General features: G+C 28.6%; 1 protein-coding gene and 1 long non-coding RNA gene across 2 annotated transcripts; one reads left to right on the forward strand and one right to left on the reverse strand.

Annotated features, from left to right (window-relative positions):
- Positions 1 to 3,195: 3,195 nt before the first annotated feature.
- LOC132941723 (uncharacterized) lies at positions 3,196 to 23,908 on the reverse strand. Its single transcript, XR_009664189.1, has 6 exons — positions 23,723 to 23,908; positions 17,111 to 17,282; positions 14,787 to 15,017; positions 12,638 to 12,721; positions 3,470 to 3,524; positions 3,196 to 3,385 (listed from the first exon to the last, which is right to left on the reverse strand). It is a non-coding gene; the product is annotated as an uncharacterized LOC132941723 (long non-coding RNA).
- On the forward strand, positions 10,532 to 11,485 carry LOC132942087 (piggyBac transposable element-derived protein 4-like). The gene is made up of 2 exons (XM_061010393.1): positions 10,532 to 10,696; positions 10,823 to 11,485. Exons 1-2 carry the CDS (start codon positions 10,532 to 10,534, stop codon positions 11,483 to 11,485), a joined length of 828 nt encoding a protein of 275 aa, XP_060866376.1.
- Positions 23,909 to 25,016: the final 1,108 nt, after the last annotated feature.

Genomic DNA, 25,016 nt, shown 5'->3' on the forward strand with positions numbered 1-25,016 from the left:
AAATCTATATTAATTAATCTATATACTTATAATCTATATTTCGTATATTATAAAAATGATGAACCATATTATGTAGATATAAGACATTTTAAGCCTTGAAATAAACAGGGTAGGTTTTAAATGAAAAATTTCAATTTACAACTCGTGGTACTTTCTAAGCCTTGTACCGGAAAATAACTTGCGAAGTAAGCACAATTATTAAAATACTGAATAAGGTGTACAACAGACTGTTGTCATTTTGTCAACTATACAGTAAAGTTGTACGGACATCAAACACACACATTATATACGATACAAGATAATCAGTAATCCTCGTCTGTTGAGTGTTTCTTTGAAACGCGATTATCGCGTATTTTGGATATTCCAAAAAAAAATGTATAGGTACCCTCACTCGATAACGTATTATAATCGCCCGCCACATGCTAGATTAGATCATATTATTATACTAGTATATTATGATCCAAGGCCGCATGCCTGCATTGCTTAAATGCGATGACGGATGAAAGAAATAGACGGTTTATCGATTTTCTACTGTCTATTATATGCATGATATAATTTTATTGGGTATATCGTTATAAGCATGCGTGTTATGTTATTTGTTCATTAGGTTTTTATCTTGTGCTGACTGCCGATTCTCGCAGTTTCGATGTAGTTTTGCCAATCCGCTTCATGACCCATTACAAAAATATTGAGTTTAAACAATTTATTTAATTTTCCTCTCCTCGTCTTAAAAAATTAATTAGGTGAAAATAAATTCCATTCCATTCCACCTTCGGTTCGTCCCTGCGCAGGGTTTTTCTTTTATGCTGGAGCACAAATTGTCTAAATGTGGCACTAACTTCGCAGCTACACTTCCATTTTTCCATACCGATTACCGGGTGATTCATTTAACGTAAGACCCTCATTATTCTAAAAGTATTAATATTTTTGAAAACATTTTTTTTTACAAGGGTTCAAGTCTTCATAACAGAACAACACTGTTATCGAAAAATTATATTTTTAAATATTTTATATCCTACTATCTTCCCTCGAGGCACTCAAGCCACCACAGTATCCAGCGAACGGGAATGGGGCGAAGCTAAGTAAAAAAAAATAGTGGAGTAGCCACTAACGTATAATAACAGGACACCGAGTTTTAACATTGAAAAATCGTCCTAATTTATGTCAATTATTTGCCAAGCTCTACAGGGTAAACGGCTGAACATATAAAGTAGTATGAGGTATCAATAGATCAGAAATATTGTGCAGGTGGGAATAGAGGAATTCGCTAGCAGATTGGTTAGATAGTTTGTAAGTTATAAGCAAAAATGTTCAAGTACTGTTAAGACCGGGTGCACGGAACAGTGGGGATGGATAAGCGGTGGGTCGGGGAACGAAAATATCGTAAATATCCCCCGACCCGCCGCTTATCAATTCCCACTACTCTTATCGCGGCGGCGGCGGCAGCGACGATGTACTACGACGACGCACGGACGATATTATTACTCTATGCTGATAACCACGGCTTTAGATAGGATTGTTGCAGTACGGTGTATTACTTACAGCAAGACGTTTATGTGCCACAAATGTTCTCACGAAATCAGCTGATTTAACCTAAGATTCTGCAGCGCCATCTATCAGTTTGTTTATAAAACCTATTCAAAAAATGCCGCCAAAAATAAAATAATTTCCATAAATCATAATATCAATGTACCTACTTATATTACTATTAACCACAGCTTTAGATAGGTTCTATTTAGTATCTACGTGCTATTAACTGATCCATAAATACTGATATTTTGCTTATATCGTATATATAGTATATCTTTAATCGTGAGTGTTACTGTATTAGCTAATGATAATGTTATACTTAAATGGGAATGTTCAGTTCATAAAAGTGAAATATTAACAGAAATATACACAATGTATATTGTAATGAGAATGAGGCAATATTCTTACATGAAAAATATTGAATCCAAGCAAATAAATAAAGCAAGAAAAAAGTTATCTAAGTTAGTATCCACATAGTTGTTTTATATTTTAAATTACTTAATAAAGAGTTTCTTTCAAGAACATTTTCTTTTTTGTATAATCAATATTGATATTTATTAGTACATTTTAAAAATATAAACAGACATAAATTACTTAATAACTGAAATAGTGAAATAACTCTCATTTTCAATAATGTTTTCAATATTGTAAATTGTTATCTAATATCTATGTTGACATATTTTGCTATTTAGTTAGTATATAAATTCGCTGGGAGCGCTCTATGATCATAGGTATTTGGTAAGAACATTCGCAACGCACTTTTTCTCGTTTCGTTACGCAACTATACCATCTAAAGCCGTGGTTGCAACTGACAGTAAAACAAACCATTTCTTGACTTGCACTCGATTGTTCACGACGTGTTAATACTTTTATTATTATTTCCTTTTATATTACTATTAGGAGGCCAGCGGTTATTATTATTATTATTATTATTAAATTATTATTATTATTATTATTATTATAGTATACCAGATAATTAACACATCAACATTAAAAATAGTTGATATCACACCAAAAACACTTCATTATAACTCCGAGTAAAAAAAAAGCTAAGTTAAAAAAAAAAAGGTGGATAAGTGGATGTTGCTCTGCTGTACAGTAGGTTACAAGTGGGTCACTGTAATGGATGGTATTAAATTTGAATTCAATGATATAATATCATTGTATAAAGAAAACGATTCTGAGCGAAAACGGTCAGTCAGCCTATGATATTCATATTACCAAGTATATTTGATGATATTATTGTGAATAAAGTAATTTATATATAACCTATTTACGTGGAGCCTTATTTTAAATTTTCAATCCTTAACCATAAAAGTTAAACATTTTTTACATTTTTAACTACAAAATAATTAATAAATTATAAATTTGATAAATGTTGTCAAAATTTGAACTTTAAATGCTTATAAAAAAAAATTGTGCCTATTTGTTTTTAATTTTTTTCAACTGCTACTAGAATGATATATCAGGAGCCTTATAATAATTTTTCACGCTTTTCTACCCAACAAATAAAATTTTATTGATATTTATAGAAAAAAAAACTAAAAAAATTGAAAACTGACAATGTCCGTAAACAGCTCAAAATAAGTCAAAATAATTTCAACATTTTATTGTGTATAGAAAATGCTAATATAAACATTCAGTGAAATTTTCAAGTATCAACAGTCATTCGTTTTTTAATTACAATAAAATAAGAAAATTGTTACATGAGAAATCGAGTGAATATCAAATGTTGTAAAAATATTAATTTCAGACGCTCATAAAAATTTAATTTGACTTTCTTGTCGACATTTTTTATTTGATAAAGTTAGACAAACTTATGAGTACTCTTATATTACATTTTCAAATCTTAGATCTAAAAAGAAAAAAGAAAATTAATTTATTAGATAAATATTATAGGTACTATAACAATTTTTAAGTATAGACGTTTTCAACTCACAGCTATGCAGATGGATGTCGACCGGTTTGGGAGTGACGTCTGATACGGCATTGTTCTAATGAATTCAAACATAAATAATACATTATTATAATATTGTTGTATGTATAGGTACGGTTAGGTATATTAAATTAATTAAGTAAGTACTATATTAATATAGTCTATTAATTATTTTTTTACTATGCTTTTATTGTATTAAATACACAATGACTTATAACTGACATTATTGGACCAGACATACAGCAACGTCGAGTTAAACAGTTTTTAAATACACTAATTTTCGATAACATCCATTTTGTTGTATTCTTGACCGCCCCATGGTGGCGATGTGACTATAACGTTACCCTTTATCTGATTTGCCAGTTTGAAAAAGTCTCCAAAAACGAACTCAATCTTTTCAAGTACGCCATAAATAGCGGCATTTTGCTTAGCCATCACTATCTTGTCTACGTCAATATCTTCTGACAGCTTTACGACGCTGCAGATTGGCATTTAAATAAATTATATTGTGGGAATACACAATCAAACATCAAACTAAAATCTCCAAAATCTTAAACAGAAAAAACTATTTAAAATATTTAGTACATTAAAGAAGGATTATCCAAAGGGTACCAGATTGTCCATGTTTAAAAAATTTGGCTAGAGTTAAAATCATAAAAACAAAATTGAAGGGAGGTTGGCGCCCGCAGGCAAATGCATTTTAGAAAACCAAAAAAAACGTGGAAAAAAATTTACTTTAGGATTACACATTACGAAGTTTAAACTAAAATGCTCAGATTCTTAAACAGAAAAAACTATTCAAACTGATAATAGGTAGTTCATTAAAGAAGGATTATTCAAAGGGTATCAGATTGTCCATGTTTAAAAAATTTGGCTCGAGTTAAAATCATAAAAAAAAAAATTGAAGGGAAGTGTTGGCGCCCAAAGGCAAATGCATTTTAGAAAACCAAAAAAAATTTAGAAAAAATTTTACTGTAGGAATACACATAACGAAGTTCAAAGTTATTGCTCAGAATCTTAAACAGAAAAAACTATTCAAATAATTATAGGTAGTTCATTAAAGAAAGATTATTCAAAGGGAACCAAATTGGCCATGTTTAAAAAATTTGACTAGAGTTAAAATCATAAAAAAAAAGGACTGTGTTGGCGCCGGCAGGCAAATGAGTTAAAATCATAAAAAAAAAAAATGGAGGGGGTGTTTGCGCCCCCAGGCTAATGCATGTAGAAAACAAAAAAAAATTTTAATAAATTATAGTGTAGGAAAACACATTCAAACTTTAAACTAAAATCTCCAAAATCTTAAACAGAAAAAACTATTTAAAATATTTAGTTCATTAAAGAAGGAATATTCAAAGCAAACCAGATTGACCATGTTTCAAAAATTTGACTTGAGTTAAAATCATAAAAAAAAAATTGAAAGACGGTGTTGGCGCCTGCAGGCAAATGAATTTTAGAAAACAAAAAAAAAATTAAATACATTTTATTGTGGGAATGCAAATAATTATAGGTAGTTCATTAAATAAGGATTATTCAAAGGGAACCAGATTGACCATGTTTAAAAAATTTGACTAGAGTTAAAATCATAAAAAAAAAATGGAGGGAGGGGTTGGCGCCCACAGGCAAATGCATTTTAGAAATCAAAAAAAGAATTAAAATAAATTATAGTGTGGGAAAGCACATTCAAACTTCAAACTAAAATCTCCAAAATCTTAAACAGAAAAAACTATTTAAAATATTTTAGTTCATTAAAGAAGGATTTTTCAAGGGGTACCAGATTGTCAATGTTTAAAAAATTTGGATTGAGTTAAAAACAAAAAAAAAAAAATTAAAGGGAGGTTTTGGCGCCTGCCGACAAATGCATTTTAGAAAACAAAAAAAAAATTTAGAAAAAGATTTACCGAAGGAATACTGCACATTACGAAGTTTAAACTAAAATGCTCAAATTCTTAAACAGAAAAAACTATTCAAACTAATAATAGGTAGTTCATTAAAGAAGGATTATTCAAAGGGTACCAGAAGGTCCATGTTTAAAAAATTTGGCTTAAGTTGAAATCATAAAAAAAAAAATTGAAGGGAGGTGTTGGCGCCCGCAAGCAAATGCATTTTAGAAATCAAAAAAAAAATTAAAATAAATTATAGTGTGGGAATGCACATTCAAACTTCAAACTAAAATCTCCAAAATCTTAAACAGAAAAAACTATTTAAAATATTTAGTTCATTAAAGAAGGATTTTTCAAGGGGTACCAGATTGTCAATGTTTAAAAAATTTGGCTAAAGTTAAAAACATAAAAAAAAAAATTGAAGGGAGGTGTTGGCGCCCGCAGGCAAATGCATTTTAGAAAACCAAAAAAAATTTAGACAAATTTTACTGTAGGAATACACATAACGAGGTTCAAAGTTATTGCTCAGAATCTTAAACAGTAAAAACTATTCAAATAATTATAGGTAGTTCATTAAAGAAGGATTATTCAAAGGGAACCAAATTGACCATGTTTAAAAAATTTGACTAGAGTTAAAATCATAAAAAAAAGAACGGTGTTGGCGCCGGCAGGCAAATGTGTTAAAATCATAAAAAAAAAATGGAGGGAGGTGTTGGCGCCCGTTGGCAAATGCATTTAGAAAACAAAAAAAAATTTTAATAAATTATAGTGTGGGAAAACACATTCAAACTTCAAACTAAAATCTCCAAAATCTTAAACAAAAAAAACTATTTAAAATATTTAGTTCATTAAAGAAGGATTATTCAAAGGGTACCAGATTATCCATGTTTAAAAAATTTGGCTAGAGTTAAAATCATAAAAAAAAAAAATTGAAGGGAGGTGTTGGCGCCCGCAGGCAAATGCATTTTAGAAAACAAAAAAAAATGTAGAAAAAAATTTACTTTAGGATTACACATCACAAACTACAAACTTAAATTCCCAGAATCTTATACAGAAAAACTATTGAAAATGATAAGCTCACTAAAGAATAATAATACAGAGGGTATCAAATTATCAATGTTTAAAAAGTCTCTACAAAAAATTCAAAAACGGTAAAAAAAATTTCGAAACAAATTGAAGCGATGTTTTGGCACCCGCAGGCAAATGAATTTTAAAAAACAAAAAAATGTAGAAAAAATTATATAGTAGGAACACAGATTAATGAGTTCAAACTAAAATGTCCAGAATCTTAAACAGAAAACATTTGTTCGTATTGTTTACATTATTATAAACGAATAGTTAACATGTTCGGATGTGTATCACCGTAATATATGTATTAGAAAATGTATAAAACGAATGTTATTTAAAAATAAAATATTTAGTTCATTAAAGAATTATTCATTGGGCACCAGCTGGTTATCAATGTTCAAAAAGTATATACAAAAAATTCAATTAGAGTTAAATAACTAAAAAAAAAATTGAAGAACGGTGTTGGCGCCTGTAAGCAAAAACATTTTAGAAAACAAAAAAAAATATGGAAAAATTTTTACAGTAGAAACACACATGTGGGGTGGGCGCAAGCATGCAAATGCATTTTAGAAGGCAAAAAAAAATTTAGAAAAATGTAGATGGCACCGGCTTGTTTAAAAATGTATATAGAAAGATCAATAGGAATTAAATAACAAAAAAAAAATTCTCTGAAGACTTACAAATTTGAAAATATTCATATTAAAAATAAATTGAATTAAATTTATGAAAAAAAATTGAAAGGGGAACGTGGGCACCCGCAGGCAAACGCATTTTAAGAAGCAGATAAAAATTTTTAAAAAAAATATATGGCATCCGGTTGTAAAGGTTTTAAAAAAAGATTATATATAAAAAAATCAAAAAAAGTTAAATATATAAAAAACATAAATTTAATGGGGAACGTGAGAGAACCTAGCCAGTCTCTTTTCAAATTATATAGTATGTACACAGGTACTCAGCCTACTCCCAGGTATAGCCGGTTAATCTTGAAAAATATTTATACAAAAAAATCTACTAGAGTTCAATGAATTGAAAAAAAAATTGTTTGAGAAATCTGAGTGAAATAACACTAAACAAAAGAATACGCTGGAAGCTAAATACTGCAATACATATTAACTATAATCTAAAACCTAGGTATTGTTTACATTATAATAATACGAACAGTTATTATGATCAGAGGTGTATCACCGTAATATATGTATTAGAAAATGTATAAAAATGAATGTAATTTATAAAGGATGCAAAAAAATTAAATGAGAAAAAGGTCCTGCACGGACTCTATTATGTGATTGTAATTTATGAAGGACATAAAATAATGTTTAATTTAAAATAATATTGTGTTTGGCTGTGTCTACAGTCAATATTAAATAAAATAATATTTTGTTATATTTTAAAATACATTTTATAATTTGCTGTGGTAAAAAATCATTATTTAATGTTGGCTGTATTTAAGTTTTTAATAACTATACTGGTACAACTCTAGCTGACCGTCTTTAAGACCGTGTTAAAAACTATGATAATTAGTTAACGTCTAATTTCCTGTCCTATCCTAACCTAACCTAACCTAACCTAACCGAATTAATAATATTTAAATATTTTCTTTCATTGTTATGTTTACAATATCGAATACCTTGATAGTTAGTAGGAAAAGATCATCACAAAGCTCACGACGACCAGTGATGGCAGTCGTCTATCATCACCATAGCTTCTCAACTAACCATAGGTTTACCTAACTAACCTTTTTGTGACTTATTAGGACACTTTGAATAAAATGATCCCGGGTTGCAGGTTGCCGAACTTAAGTGTTTGATTATCAAATTGATCCTTTGATTGTTGACACCTTAATCCATGCTATGGATGAAGCCCATAGATAATAAAGATATGGATAGTCCACGCCTATGTTAAATACATTTGAGGCAATATCCTTTATATTGATAGTCGATACTCGATGTAGGTATACTTTATTTGGCCTCAATTGTTCCCCTCGAAGACCGCTGATAAGACCATTATGTTCTATCCATTATGTTATATATTTATTATCTATGATGGAGCCACACTCGTGTAAACAATTTGAAGCACATAAAAGCGATCAACGAGTCTCTATTAATGATTTGTCAGCATCTATCCTTTCACAACACACACTTGGAGACAACACATGCACATGAAAGGTTTTTTTTAAAACAACATTTTTAATGATTTTTTTAAAAATACCAGTAAAATGTCGAGCATGGGAGCAACGTATTCAATTAATTTTATTTTGGACTTTTTGAAACATGCTATGGAGGATGGTCCTTTTGGTCGTCCAGTGTCCACAAATATTTCAATTCATAATATGAAATCCCAGCCCTATCCCCAATACTCTGATATTAAGAGCCCAGCCCACCTTAATATTCTCTATGCAAAAAGTAAATTTAAGACGAATTTGTAAATCAATGCACAGTCTCTCTATTGTACTAATATTTGTGATTTCATTAATTTTCAGTATTTTGTATAATTAGATTGGGAAAACATAAGACAATATCATTTACACAAGACTGTGACTAACACAATCATACTTTGATAAAAGTATATGATATAAGTACCTTCTATATTTGAATTAATCGTTTTTTTTTTTTTTTCGGGTACTTTATTGGTGGACGGCACTTTGACTACGGTCCCTCAACTTACTGAGGCAATTTTGAGGAATTTCCTTTTAGGAAATTAATTAAATCCTCAAACATAACTCTTAATTCAAGAGTTTGTAACTAATACAATCATAATATTATAATATGAGTAATGAGTATAGTACATTTCGTAATATTTTTTTATAATATTTACTGTTAGTGAAATATTAAGTTTGTATTTCTAATATAATATATGTTATGATATTTATGGACGGCACTTGCACCGTGGTCCCTCGATATAGTAATGTGGCGACCCGGCACGTCTCTTTTAGATAAATGATTAAATACTTAATCATGTCTTCCAATTTACTAAACATTTATATTTTGTAGATAATTTGAAAAAAAATTTGAAATTGAAGAGAGACTGTGTGAATTAACAAAATATGTGGTGTGAAATGTTTATTTGAACACCTGTTATAATGTATTATATTGAACTTAAGTTAATGTTTTATAATGTACTATAATAAACATTTGAACATTTATTACAATATACATATATTATACATAGATTTCAAGTAAGATTTTTTTAGTTTTTTTTTTTGAAAGTTACCTACCTACTACTATACAAGACACTTAATTTTTATATTTTGAAGCGATGTATGTTTTGGATTATTGAGATCTATATAAACTAAATTTCAGACCCATAGTTTAGTATTTAAAGTTTGTATGATCAAAGTCGTGGAACCTAATTTTATCAGACTCTACTAGAATGTTGTAGTTAAATTAAACTATAATAGGTATGTGGAATAACAGTACCTAACCTTCTATGATAATTTGTTATGAATATAATATTTTAAGTAATAGCTCAAATTTAGCGGTACTTAATACATTTTCCTAATATTTTAACAGAAATTATGGAGCTAAAAATATAGAAATACCTATATTATGTCACGGTCCATAGCTGATAGTTTTGTTTCATTTATAATAATAATGCTTTTTAACCCTTTCAGCTCCCGTGATGCCATATGGCATCATAGTTTTTATCATTCTTCCATTTTTCGTAATTATTGTTGATCGTTAACAGTTAATATCACATTTTATTGAAAAATATGTGTTTATTCTTATCATATTTATGCATTTTCGGGCCAAATCCATTATTTATCGAGTTGTCATTGATTATGTTTACGTAAATTACGACTCTCCACTATTGACGTCATTCGTGTTCAATTTTATTTAATTTAGGTAAGTAAATTTATAATTATTGCTATTTGGTAAATTATTTAAGAAACAAGATACATTCATCTATGCAATATCTATTTCATTTTATAATATTTAATTTAGTTAAGACGTTACAATGTCACATATCTGATGAGGCATCATTGGGAATGTATAGAATATAATATATTTATATTGTAATGGTTACAAGCTGTGTGTATCTTGGTTACATTTATTATTGAATATTATTTTTTTATTTAACAACTTATTTATAATAATGATTATTGTTATTAAGTCTTATTATGGCTCTCAATGATAATCAAATTGCAAATTTATTGTATGGAGATTTATCAGATATTGATGAATTTGAAGAGTCAGATAATGATGAAGAAAATATTGATTTCCTGGATGCTTTCAGAGACATGGACAACTTTTTGCATCAAAATGATTTTGAATTAAAGAATTTAGTAAATTTAATAATCATCTGTATTATTATTATTATTATTATTTATAAATTATAATTGATTTATGAACAAATATTTGGTGATATTCCATTCAATGGGGAAAATTCAACACTCAATGCAAATGATCAGGTTAATCAAGATAATGAAAATATTGCTGATGATCTTCATGAAGAGGTACTTGATGATGATATAGACAATTATACTCCAATGGTACCTAATTGGATAAGTGGTACATGGGAAAATCAAAATTATTGTTGTGATATTCAGTTTATACCACCACCAGCTAAATTACCATTTTCTCCTCTTGAATATTTCAAAAAATGTATTGATTCTGATATGATAAAAAATATATCATATCAAACTAATCTTTACTCAACCCAAAAATCGGGATTTTCTGTGAATACTAATGAAACAGAAATTGAACAATTCATAGGTATTCACTTAATTATGTCAATTATAAAACTGTCATCCTATAAGATGTTTTGGAATCAATATTTAAGACAACCTATTGTAGCAGATAATATGAGTCGAAATAGGTTTGACAAACTTAGATCTAATATTCATTTTGTGGATAATACTCTCTGTTTGCCTTCAAATAATTCATTACATGATAAACTTTTTAAAGTCAGACCATTTTTAGATTCAATAAAAAATGATTTTAAGTTGATTGACTTAGAGGAACATTTATGTGTAGATGAAATTATTATACCATTTAAAGGCCGGAGCACTATGAAACAGTATAACAAAGCAAAGCCTCACAAATGGGGTATAAAAGTATTTGCATTAGCATAAAAAAGTGGATTTGTACATGATTTGGGATTGTATGTAGGAAAAGGAACAATAAAATCAAAATCTACTCTGGGATTGAGTGGTGACATAATTATTAGACTGTGTGATATTATACCAAGAAACAAGAATTATAAACTTTGTTTTGACAACTGGTTTACATCATATCAATTGATGTGCAATTTGAAACAATTTGGAATATTGACAAATGGAACTGTAAGAATAAATAGAATGTTAGGATGTCAATTCAAAAGTTTTTGCATATTTTACTAAATTTATATGATTATGCATATTTAAAGATTTTGAGTATATAAATGCATTTTATGGTAAAAATTGATAAGAAATCTACAACAAACAAGTTTTTGATAGTTGAATATTGTAAATTAAATAATTTAAAAATAAATAGCCGCCGCACACGGTTTCCTAGTCTATATTTTGAATTATACTATACCGAGTAATAGTTGAAATATTGTGTAAATGTTTATAAATATTATAAATTATAATCGTCTTATTTAATTAAAATGTTTTCAAGAATAAAATATTTTTTTTTACCAATAGCTGTCACTAATGTCGTCGGCGACGCTCGCCCGTATGGTTTATAGTGTTTTTACTAAGAAATAAGAATTGGCCTTTAATGACCGTAATGACCGGCCAGGTTTACAGATTCAGTATTATCAAAAGAAAAATATAAATAAAATATTTATGATTCAAAAATAATTTTTTTTCTCTATAATTATGCTTTTAAATACATTTTTTTTAAAATAATAAATGCATATTATACCGCATATTTTGGTGTTTTTTAGTACATACGTATGCACATATTTCATTGTTTTTTAGCGCATAAAGTTTCTAGCCCTGCTTATGACTATTATCAGTTATAAGTCATAACATAATATATTTCTATAAATTAAACCAAAACATATATATATTTATATTAAGTACCCTATATAGGTATGTACCTATTAATTATAATTATTCTACGAACAGGGACTGGAAAAACGACGACGACGTTTATATCTCGCGTATTTTATACATTTCTAGTTCGGTATTAAATATGCGCCTACAACACATTGATACCACATTTTTCGTGACATTAAATATCTGTTTTAAGTCTTAAAAGTAAATTTAAGCCCCAAAAGAATATAAAAACAAACTTACTTTAATTATCGACTCTTTCGGCGGAATCCGTGACGCGTGTTAACTGCGACGCCCACGAGGAAACGCTCCAGAATACAGCCAGAACTTAGAATATTGTGATTTATGAAAAATAAAATTATACGAAACGCAGTAAGTTTTTTGCTCATATCTTCTTTGCTTATTGAAATTTTAGAATTTTTAATCGACTGTGTCTTCTGCAACGACTTTGAGATTTGCCATAGATTAAATAAATAAATGATAGATATCATACTAGGTACGTCAATATGATGAATCCACGGATATAATATAATGCAACTTTTTATATCAAAGAGTTCTGTGTTAAGGACCAATTTGTTCATTGAAATTTGATATGACAATAAACCAAAATAGTTTATAATTTTGAATCTGAATTATAATAATATGATATAGGTATTATTTAAATTATTATTTTCGTTTATCAATTTAATTATTGATTAAGGTGGTGAATAGATATCAGAAGCACAAGAATATTTTTATAAGAGTATATTGTATTTTATGAATTATTAAAGAAAAATGTGATATGATCTAAAACTCCAAGTCTATAATTTTAGATTCTGAGCGGATCGATGACTATTAATTTTACAATGATGTGTTCTTTATTTTTTTTTTTTTTATTATTTTTTCTTGTGGTCTGTGTAAACGGTAAGTATTCGTAATAAAGATTCAATGTTCATATATAATATTATATTATAGGCACTCGGTATGTAATCATATGTTTATTTTTAGTTTAATTTAATTATAGGTATTTAGTAAATAATAATAGGTATACGAAATTGTGTTTTCGAATAGCAATTTATTGTTTGTATTAATACCTACACCATAATAGGGAACTAAAATTTTGTAAATGATGTACAAATGTATTTTTGGTGTTTTAAGGCTGCTGTAAGATCAATTTATGAGAATCCTTGCATTAAATTGTTAGGATTATTTGATATGAACAATTATTTTATAGAAGGTACTTACATATAGGTAAGTCGATCAGAAAATATATTTACACTGAGTGATGTTAATAGTAAAAAGCTATTAAAATATCTATTATTTGTATTTATTTGTTAATAATAATTAAGACTTAAATATTAGCAGTAATCTTGTTCCTTTCACAAAATGTTTTTTTAATTATTTTAATTTAATTTACATTTATCCCAAAGTGATCTCTGAATAATCATTCAATGATGAATTTAATAGTTATATTCTCGGTTACATTAATTGGATTATAAATTAGAATAAACTACCGTTTCCAGCTTCTGCTACAACATTATTTTATATTTTATTTTATGTTTTTAATTTTTTTAATTCAGTCTGCACCTTGTGTCGGTGATTTTACACGTAATATAATAAAATTGATACTAGTGATGAGTAGGTACCTGATTATTTAATCAAATTATTTATACGATTATTAACTAAAAAAATATCTATGAAGTATAAAACTATACTATAAACATCCGCATTTCCATTAACTATAAATTCATAATTGTATGAGCTATACATGTTACATATATTTATCGAAAAAACTATTTAAAAAAACAAGAATAATTCCTATTTGATGTCACACGGGTTGATATAGAAACTGACTGCTACGACAACTGTGTAATTTTTTTTTAGCATAATACGTTTTGAAAACATCCAGAAAAGAGTTTGTTTTAAGACTGTCTGTCTTGATGACAACTAATTTAATTTAAAGTGTATTGTTATATTATATTATAATGAAATTAATAATTATAGTAAAATATATAATTGCAAGGCATTTAATACCTATATCTATAGCCATCTAGGGTATATAAACTACACTAAAAAAGGTGTTAGTATGCTAATAAAATATATGAGGTGTATAATGTATTTATGTATATAAAAATATAAAATATAAAGATTAATAACATTATATTGTTTTAAATACTTCGCGCAAACCTAAGGTGATACCCGGCGTATAGTATAACATGCAAAAAGGTGCGTATTAAACTTGGCGTCGTGAAACGAAGACGGTCTCGCGTATTTTATACATTGCGCTATTGGGATTAAACTTATAAATGCTTCTACGTCACCTAGTTAATAGATTGTCCGTGGCAATAAATATTTAATTTAAGTCTAAAAAGTAAATGTAAAATAGTAGGTAATAATATGAAAACAAACTTACTCGTAAACATCTACTCTTCCGGTAAAACGAAGCTAGTGCCTCCATCGCCGAAGAAACTGCTATCTTCATCCATCTTTATCTAATCATCCCACTCCGATGAGCTGAAACTTGAAAGTATCGAAATATTTTATGAAAATAACCTGATCAAACGAAATTTGCGAGTTTGTGTTACAACTTATCCGGTTTAACGAACTGTCCGTTTATATTTGTGGCCTATTATTTTTTTGTTCACTGAAATCAAAATATACAATATATTATATTTATAATACAATAGTATTTCTGAAACTATTAGAATTGTTAACCGTCGTCGACGAATTTCGACAATTGACGATTTCCATAGATATTATAAAATATATTATGCCATAGATATTATAAAATATATTATTTACTATGATAAATCCAAAGAACTTATATATTATTATATAAGAACTCAGTATACCTATACGGTATATTTATAAATCGTATGTTCTTTTACAGAAATCTTTGTGATCTGCAATGCACCTATTCTGGTTTTCTATTTCAATTATAGTTCGCATGCCAAATTTAACTATACAAACTGGTCCGTAAGTTTATAGACATTCTAATACATTCTCCCGCCAGTACCAATAGACACAGTGTTTGAGAAGTTATATTTTTTTGGTACCTAATTAATTTACAATATGAATTATTATAAGTTACCTATGTAGGTACTTGTCCATAACTCGACTACCGGGAAATCATTGGTTTTTATGGTATAGCCTTACGAAGTTCACGATTTTCGGTGTTTTACGCACCCGTACAACGCTTAAAGTTTACCGACCTTAAGTATTACAAATTAAATTTTTTTTAATCTCGGTAAATCAACGTTTTAAAATTGATGATACAAAAATAATTCTGACACCCACCCATGGTGGTTTTAAATAACAAGTCGAGGGATGTTTTTGATTTTAATTGTTTGAGCAAGCGCAGTGTGGTATACCGGGTACATATGAAAATACCAAAAATTCCAATTGGCTATGATACATATAACTTAAAATAAGACTGACCGCCAAGTTCAGACTTCCCTGTCGTTTTCAGTTAAAATCTAGTGATTTCCGGCAATTAATTTTTGAAATATCATTCATAATTCGTTGTAACTTGTAATTTATATACCTATTTTAAAAATATTATTCGTGGGTAATTGAAATGTCTAAAATATATTATCATATACAAATATGATAATAAACAAATAATAATAATTCACTTTAACCGGCTACGGTATTAATAATATTTAATACAGTGAAACTTCCATATAACGAACTTCCATTTAACGAAATTTTCTGTTTAACGAAATATTTTTAAGAACTATGACCTTCATTGTTAATTACACGTAAATTTATCTCCAAATAACGAATCTGATGTTTCTATATAACGAAATAATTATTCGATAAAAACCAGTTTTTGTAAACGTTGTCACTATCAAATTGATAGTTTATGTCATAGTTCTAAAATTGTACATGAACAATGGACCCGATTAAGACACCGATGTTCCAAAATTTGGATGTTTTGAACATTTAATGTTCCCGATGAAATTTTTTTAAAACTTGACGATATAGAAACTTTTTACGAAAGAAGGACAATTCTCAAAAATAATAAGCAAACAAAACTTACTGATTATTTCTTTTAAATTATATTTAAGGTTAAAAATTAAATTAAACTGTAATATGATGTTTGATGTTGTTTTTACATACATACAATATACATAATAAAAAAATTATAAAAAAAAAGTTGAAAAAAATACGTAATTCTATTTACCGAATTCCTCTATATAACGAATTTTTTTTGCTGCTTATTCGACTTCGTTATATGGAAGTTTCACTGTAATATCAATATAAGTATAGTATACAATATCCTAGGCTGACAAATCGTCTCCATTTAAAATTGTTTTTCGTATACAATGATATTATATCATTGAATTCAAATTTTAAACTATCCATAACAGTCACCCACTTGTAACCTACTGTTCAGCAGAGTCACTTCCAATTTTTTTTTTTTATTGACCTCCCTTTTTATTTAATTCCTGATAAACGAGTTTTGGATAAGTACCTACCTACATAATAGCTGTACCTATCCTGCCTATATTAATTAAAAAGTATTTTTAACACGACGTATATTTACTTATTATTTTTGTCTTTTAGTTTATCTAATTTTGTATGATTAAAATATGTTTCCTTTATACCCAAATAATTATTAAGTACCTACAAATAATGCAGAACTCAATTTTATTTTCACAATAAATACTTTTATGAATACAGTGTTAACTTTGTAGATGGGTAGCAATAAATTAACTGTACATTCAGGATTACATGCATTCAGGTGAATAATTATAAGATTGCAATGAAAGATGTAAGATGTAAGATGTATTGTTGATTCATCAATACGATTCTGGGTGGACTTGAAGACTTCCCATGTTCAGCGACCGGCGTCGACCCGTTTTGTGGCGCAGCGGAAACTTCGTACAGCTGACTGACAAAGACACTGTAATATTATTTGAAAAATATTATTTCTACTTAATCGTAATAACTGGGTATAATGAGTTTAATATTATATTATATTATAATATATATTAAGTACCTATATTATTAGCTTCTAATAATTGGGATGTCATTTTTGTAGATATTGATCCGGACACGATTTATGGCGTATTTATTCCGATGAAATTTTTGGATACTCTTTTAAACTGGGCAATCTGATAAACCGTGACGTGATCGTTACTTCGCGGCCATCATAGGGTAGACCAGAATACACAACAATTTAGGTCATCGGGCTGTCGGCTGTATGTATGATAAAGTCCTGGAAGGGGCTATTGTAATTCCCACTTCCAGGTTGTACATTCGTGTTGTACCCATAAAGTCCTGGAAGTGGGAATTACAATAGCCCCTTCCAGGACTTTATCATACATACAGCCGACAGCCCGATGACCTAAATGTTGTGTATTCTGGTCTGGGTACAACACGATTGCGAACGTTTTATCTTTTTTATAACACGATTGCGAACGAATGACGCTTATCAGAGAAATTTAAGTGGGAAGGAACAAGAATTCAAGTTATTTTTTTTAAATCATACCTTGGATTTACTGAAGGTTCTTGTGCCCAAAGATACGGTGGAAATATAATGCATCAGGTGGAATATATGTCGATACTAAATAGTCTGTAAATACATGACCTTCTTCAAGGCTGGGGCATTCGGGCATTTAAAAATTTGTTATTGACTAACACCAAATCTGACAACACCGCACGATTAAAGGCAGGTAAAAACGTTCGCAATCGTGTTACCGGAAAAGGTCCGTTCGCAATCGTTCCATTCGGAATCGTATATTACCGGGATGTATTTGGGTGTTCAAACACCCGAATAAAAAAATTTAAACAAACATTTGGGTTTTAAAAACCGTTATTATTCGGGTTAATATTGGTTGATATGGGTGCTGAGAAATCTAAATAAAACAGAACTTTTGATGACCCCCCCCCCCCCCAAAAAAAAAAAAACAGAAAGTGTTCATGTTTATGTTATTTATAATAAAATATAAATGTTTTACCCAAATTCGCAACGTTTGTTTTTAACTAAACTAGGTTAATTAATGTACAGTAGTTACCTTTTTCTATGAACTATAAGAAATAAGACAATGGGAAACTAATTATTTAACTACCTATTCGTTTTATTATAGGCATTAGAGTCCACGTAACTCATTTTTTTTTTACTATATATTATATAACATGTCTATAATCTAAATAGGTACTGGACTTAAATAACATACTAGCATATTTAAAAAAAAAATTGTACTTATTAAAAATATTCAGAAAAATTTTATTTGATAAGCAAACAAAAAACAGTCATCAAAAATCAAAATGTTTACAAGGCTTTCTGTGGTCAAAAAATAGTTAACTTGCTAGAGCCTAACCCCATTTAAAAGTGAATACAAAAACATAATGAATAGGTATATTTTGCAAAATCAACAGTTACAACAGATTGGTATTTTAATTTTGCATACTGTTACGTACCTATATAACAGAATAGGTATTGATTATTTTGTGATGACTTAAAAATTAAAAAAATTAATCTTTATAAATATTATGAATAATATTATTATACTATAAATAAAAGGTAATATAAAATATATATAGGTACTTACAAATTGTACGATGAAATAATAATAAAATTGAAAATTGAGTAGGTACGTAGTGAGAGGCGCGTCGTAGACTCGTAGACCGAATGTGATACAAATTACAAATGTACAATTTCCCACACGCCAATTCGAATGATATAATAAATAATAAAATATTAAAATGTTTAAAATAGATGGCCATAGGGGCGCTGACTGTCGAGCCATAGACAAATAAAATAAAATATAAATTATGATTTCGTGATTACCGAAAAACTGGTAAATAATAAATATAGTCGCGTATTACGATATTCGAGTTACTAAATTATATATTATAGGACATAGGTAATTCCGCTTTGGAAGTTCGTCGCAAATAATGAAATAACACAAGTTATTATTAGTTATTAGTGTTTGGTATTTTAGTCACGGCTGTCAATACTTTCAGTTTTGTTGAGACCACGTCAATTTTATATTGCTATTGGCTATATTTGGATTTATTTTACTAATAAAGTAATAAAGTAATAAATTATATCATAATATAATAGGTATAAGAAATGATTTAATATTTAATATTTTAATCAGAATCAATTAAATTATTAAACATTTTAATGGATTTTATTTTCAAGAAATTAACTATGATTGTTTGTTAGATTGTTCCTGTTATTATTATTATTGATTATTTATCTCTACAAAATCGAACTCACCACAAGAAATACATACGAAATGATATTATGTCGCATGAAGAATGAGAAAAAAAAAATTATTCGGGATTTCGGGTTAACCCGAATATTTTATTCGAGTTTTGGTTAACACGGGTGTTTTGATTTTTTAAAGGTGTTTAGGGGTGTTAGTGGTTCGGGTTAAATCGGGTGCAAGGCCCTGCCTTAAATAGATTTATTATCGATTATATGAATGGTAACTACTTCTAGGAAAACCACTGGCATAGGATGTTGTATGCTGCTGGCGTAATTACCAAATGCGAACAAACGTATATAAATATGTACCTACCTAATAGTTTTTAAAGTTCAATAAATCATTTTTAAGTTGTAGATGACGTTCATATAAGATAATATTATACATTTACAATGTTTCGGTTTAGGCTCTTCTAAAACGTACTCCCGGAGTCGGGGGTCCTCCCCCCCCTAGATGTATTCTGGAAAAGATTTAGTTTTTATACGACGTTTCTGAAACTCGAGATTTGTATAGTTTGGAGGTCGGTAATTAAATTCGACGTCTTGTGTCGAGACCATAGGATCCGTATTTCTCCGTTTTTTGGAGCTTCAAAAGTTAAAAATTAGCGTTTTTCAGTACGGGCACTTTGAATTTGGGCGCGGCGAGCCGTTTTTGTAGTCGGATGTTATAGAGGACTTAACGCCGTATCAATGGGTACGAGATCGAGGTTATTCGACTTTTGGTTTGGGAGTTATGATTTGTCTTGAGTTTTTTGTACTTAGAAAATTACGTAATTACGTGTATTTTGGATTTTAGGGTTTCGTTTGAACACTACGAAACTCGAGATTCTGGTCTTTTGATGTACGAGGATTCAAAAATGGTCTATGGTCGAAATACGTACGACCATTGTTTCGCCTGTAATCGGAGTAGCAAAAAGTTGAAAAATACATTAAGTGATTATTCGTAGAACCAGACGTTTCCTTGTCTGTTGTCTGTATCTGTATAACGTTTTAAGTAATAAATATTTTGAACTTTTTTTTCGCATTTATTTTAGCATGCGTGTAGCTCATTATTCATTAATATAAATCGATAAGTATATAAGAATAAAAAATTAAAACCTATAAAATAACAGGTCAATTCACTTTAATATATATATTTGAGCTAACAACACAAAATTGGATGTACATTTTGAAGTACTAGTTCCTTCTATATGGGTTGTAATATCTTCAAAGTTCAAAGCAGTGACACCTCAAGATCAAATTTATGTTCTCAGAAAAACCACGTCTCGTGTTATCCATATCTTTATTATCTATTCAACAGACTACCTACCAGAATCTCAGTAATCTCATATCTCGGTAGTCGTTAAAACGTCTAAGTTGTAAGTCAAAAAAAACACTGGTTCCTATTATATTATAATAGTTTGATACGTCGATACGATTATTTTATTGTTAGTCACTAACTTTTACAGTTTTTTACATTTTTTTATGTTTTGAGTTGTTGAGACAGATAAAATATAAAAATCATTACAGAGTGTTATTTTATGTACATTGTATAATGTATATTAGATATTTGATACAATGGTGAAGCAAGTATAAGTTTTTGTATTTTAATTATTAAGTAGGTAAATTACGTGTTCAAAATTTGAATTATTAAAAAAAAAAATTGGCAGGAAATTTTGTTTTGCTAATTTCTCAAACTTAAATACGAGACACGATTTTTTTGAAAACATAAATTTGATCGAGTGGTGTACTAATATTATTCATAGTATTAAAAAGTTTACATATTTATATTGTTATTTAAGTACATACGCTATAGGTTCACAACTATAACATAAGGATTTTTGCTATATGATATTGGAACCAACTATGTGTTGGGACTATGAATGATGTTGATTGGTTATTATTTTAGTACATTGATTTTTAATATGATATTGAGCCTTTAAGTTAATACAGTTTTCAATATAATTTAATTAATGTTGTTATTTTTTTTCAATTTTAGTCAGCAAGATACAGGAACTGGTGTATGCATGTACCCAAGTCATTTAGGATTCACTTATTCTGGAAAAACGGTTGCCACATGGTGGTTTACGAGTTATGAACTAAATGTGCATCTGACTTCAACTTCTAGGTTCACCTTTGAAAAATTGTCATAAAGTTATACCACATGGCACATGCAGTTGTAAATACAGTTATACATAGGGTTCTAAATTTGAAATATTTCACTTGAAATATTTAAAAATTGAAAATTACACTGTTCTTGAAATATTTTAATGAAATTATGAAAAATATTTTTTTTTCTTTTAAATGTGTTCGGTTATAGATGATTAGAAACAATAAATTGATTACACACTTAGAATTTAAGAAAAACATATTATTTTTGTTGATTTATTATTTCATATTTATATTTATATTGAATAATAATGCTGAAGTTCTGTTACAAAAATTTATTAATTAGGTGGGCATAGCCCATTCGGCTCCCGATTTTCCTAAACGGCTCCCGTTTTCAAAAAGGTCAATTCCCAAACGGCTCCTGTCAAAAAAGGTTTTACAAACAGGTCAATACCCAAATGGCTCCCATCGAAAAAAGTTCATGGTAGTAATCCTGTTTTTTACAACACAAATTCCTTCCCACTTCATACAGACTTAGGACTGTCTCTAAAGAGGTATGGTTAAAAATGTGTTGTTGTTTTTTGAGGTTAAATTATATTCTGTGAATTAAATGTAAAAAAGTTTTGAAAAATAGACAAAATTGTATAAATAAAAATATAAAAAAAAATTATAGAATATAATAATTGATGCACAATTTTTTTATATAATCTATGGTAGTTATTTATTTTATAAGATATCGATGATATACGAGTCATATATACACGACGAAATAATACACACAAGCTTTGGCGAGTATGATAGACGTAGCATATAACTATTTATACTTTATAAAAATTTTCCACTTTGCCCATAACATATAATTAATTTCGGTATACAAAAACTGTATAGTTACAAAATATAAAAAAAAATATAAAAATATTGTAAAATCGTGTGTCTTAAAATGTGCACGATTCCGTGCACTTTTTTCGACGGGAGCCGTTTGGTAATTTACCTGTTTGTAAAACCTTTTTTGACGGGAGCCGTTTGGGAATAATAAACAATAGACAGAAGCCGTTTGGGTATTGACGATTTAGGTCTATACTCTATAGGGGCATAGCTGTTTTCGACCAAAAACGTACCCTTCCCTTTTCGGCCGATTCACTTTTCAACCAAATTTAAAAAAGGTCTATTCCCTTTTCGACCAAAATCGTACCCTTCCCTTTTCGGCCGATTCACTTTTCGACCAAAACAAAAAGTTTTGTAATATGATATGTAAAATAAATAAAATAATTAGTATATAATTTTTGTAAAATTGTGGCAATTATAATTTTAAAAATTATTTAAAGTATAAGTTACATAAAATGTTGTAAAATAAAATATTGTAAAATAAAATATAAAAAAAAATTTAAATATAAGAAAACCTATATATTATTAACATTAGTTTTGTGTTAATATGTCACACTGTGCATAATATTTTATAAAAAGAATAACATAATAATATACAATTTTTGTCAATAATTATTAAGTCTAATAGTAATGTGTATAATATAATATTAAGAAAGATAGTGACTCTCTACAATACGTATAACGATCAGTCTTGCAGGTACATACTACATAAATTATTATACTGAAATAACAATATATTATTATGGTAGTATAACTATCACAGTCGACAATCACCGATCGTATATAATAAATCGTAATAATCGTAATAAAAAAAAAAATTGTTAATATAATATGGGTATTCTATTTTACAAAAATTATATATAAATTATTTATTCTACATAATATCATATTACAAAACGTTTTGTTTTGGTCGAAAAGTGAATCGGCCGAAAAGGTAAGGGTACGTTTTTGGTCGAAAACGGTCTCGCCCCTCTATAGGTAGTTGTGTCAATAGGTAAAAACTCAAATGCAGTACCTACTTACTAATAGAATAATTATTAATTAGGTGTGAACCTGCTATGAATAAATATGAACATTCAGATAGGCACATTACAAACAATTTATTTACGAACTTATTATTAAGGTGAAAAATAAAAAATACAAGTTTTACTTACGTTAACAATTTAACATGTTGATTGCTGAACCAAGCGGCAAGCACCAAAGCACAACAAGCGCAAGCAGCGGCAAACGTAAAATGACGAACCGTTAAATAACGGTTATTTACGACGGATAAATGACGGAATGATGAATAAATAATGTATCTGGACCCGGATGAGAAATTCATATACTCAAAAATCGTACTGAACTATTTACAATGCCTGATGGTTGGTATTAAATTGTAATTTTTTTATTTGAGGTTAGAATTCGAACTCTTGATTAAGATTATCAATTATAATTTCTTATCACGGGACCCAACCGTCCCCATCCCGTGAGTGGCCTGATAATAGATTAATGTAAGATAATGTAATAATGTAATAATGTAATAATGTAATAATGTAAGATAATCACAACCTGATATTATCAGGTCTATGGAGTATGGGGAGCATAATCAGTGGCATATTAATGGACATTTTGATAAGGTCAATGACCGCTTGTTTGACATCAGCCTGATAATACAGTTTAAATAGGCCCTATATATTACTCTATAAACTAATGAACAGCGTTTAGAGAGAGAAATCTGTGGTATGCTTAGATCATAATATACTAGTATACTAGCATATGATCTAAGGGGGCACGTTATAGAGTGAGCGGGAAAAGAAACAAAATAGTAAAATGTATACAGTTCCTTCATACTACTTAATACTACTTTTATGTTCTTTTTCTCTCAACCATATGGTTATACGATCACTTAGAATTTATGGCAAGACGGAGTGGAATGTGCTGTCCATTTTGTCAAGCAAAACAATTTTCTAATAATTATCAAAAATCAAAATTATTTGAATGTTGATGCCAAACACTATGGATTTTTAATATTTTTCATCTACCTTTGAAACAATGTATTAGGAGCCTCTTATTAAATTTTCAATTTTTTTACCTAACAAATAAGATTGTATTGAAATTTATAGAAAAAAAAAACTAAAAAAATTAGAAACTGAAAATGTCTATAAACAGCTCAAAATAAGTCAAAATATTTTGAAAATGTTATGGACTATGGTGTATAGAAAATGCTAATATAAACATTAAGTCAAAAATTTCATGTATTATACGATCATTTGTTTTCAAGTTACACCAAAAACCGAAATCGATTTTGTCAAAAACAGATTTTACGTAAAAATTCCCGTTTTTCCTTACTTTTTATTTTGTTTTTCCCGGCGCTTTTGAAAACCTACTTTAATTTATAACCCCAAGTACCAAATAGATTCACTTTCCTATCAGAAAAGATACTGTTGAAGAAAATCTATGCATTTT

Source organism: Metopolophium dirhodum, chromosome 3, assembly GCF_019925205.1.
Source record: "Metopolophium dirhodum isolate CAU chromosome 3, ASM1992520v1, whole genome shotgun sequence".
Lineage (NCBI taxonomy): Eukaryota > Metazoa > Arthropoda > Insecta > Hemiptera > Aphididae > Metopolophium > Metopolophium dirhodum.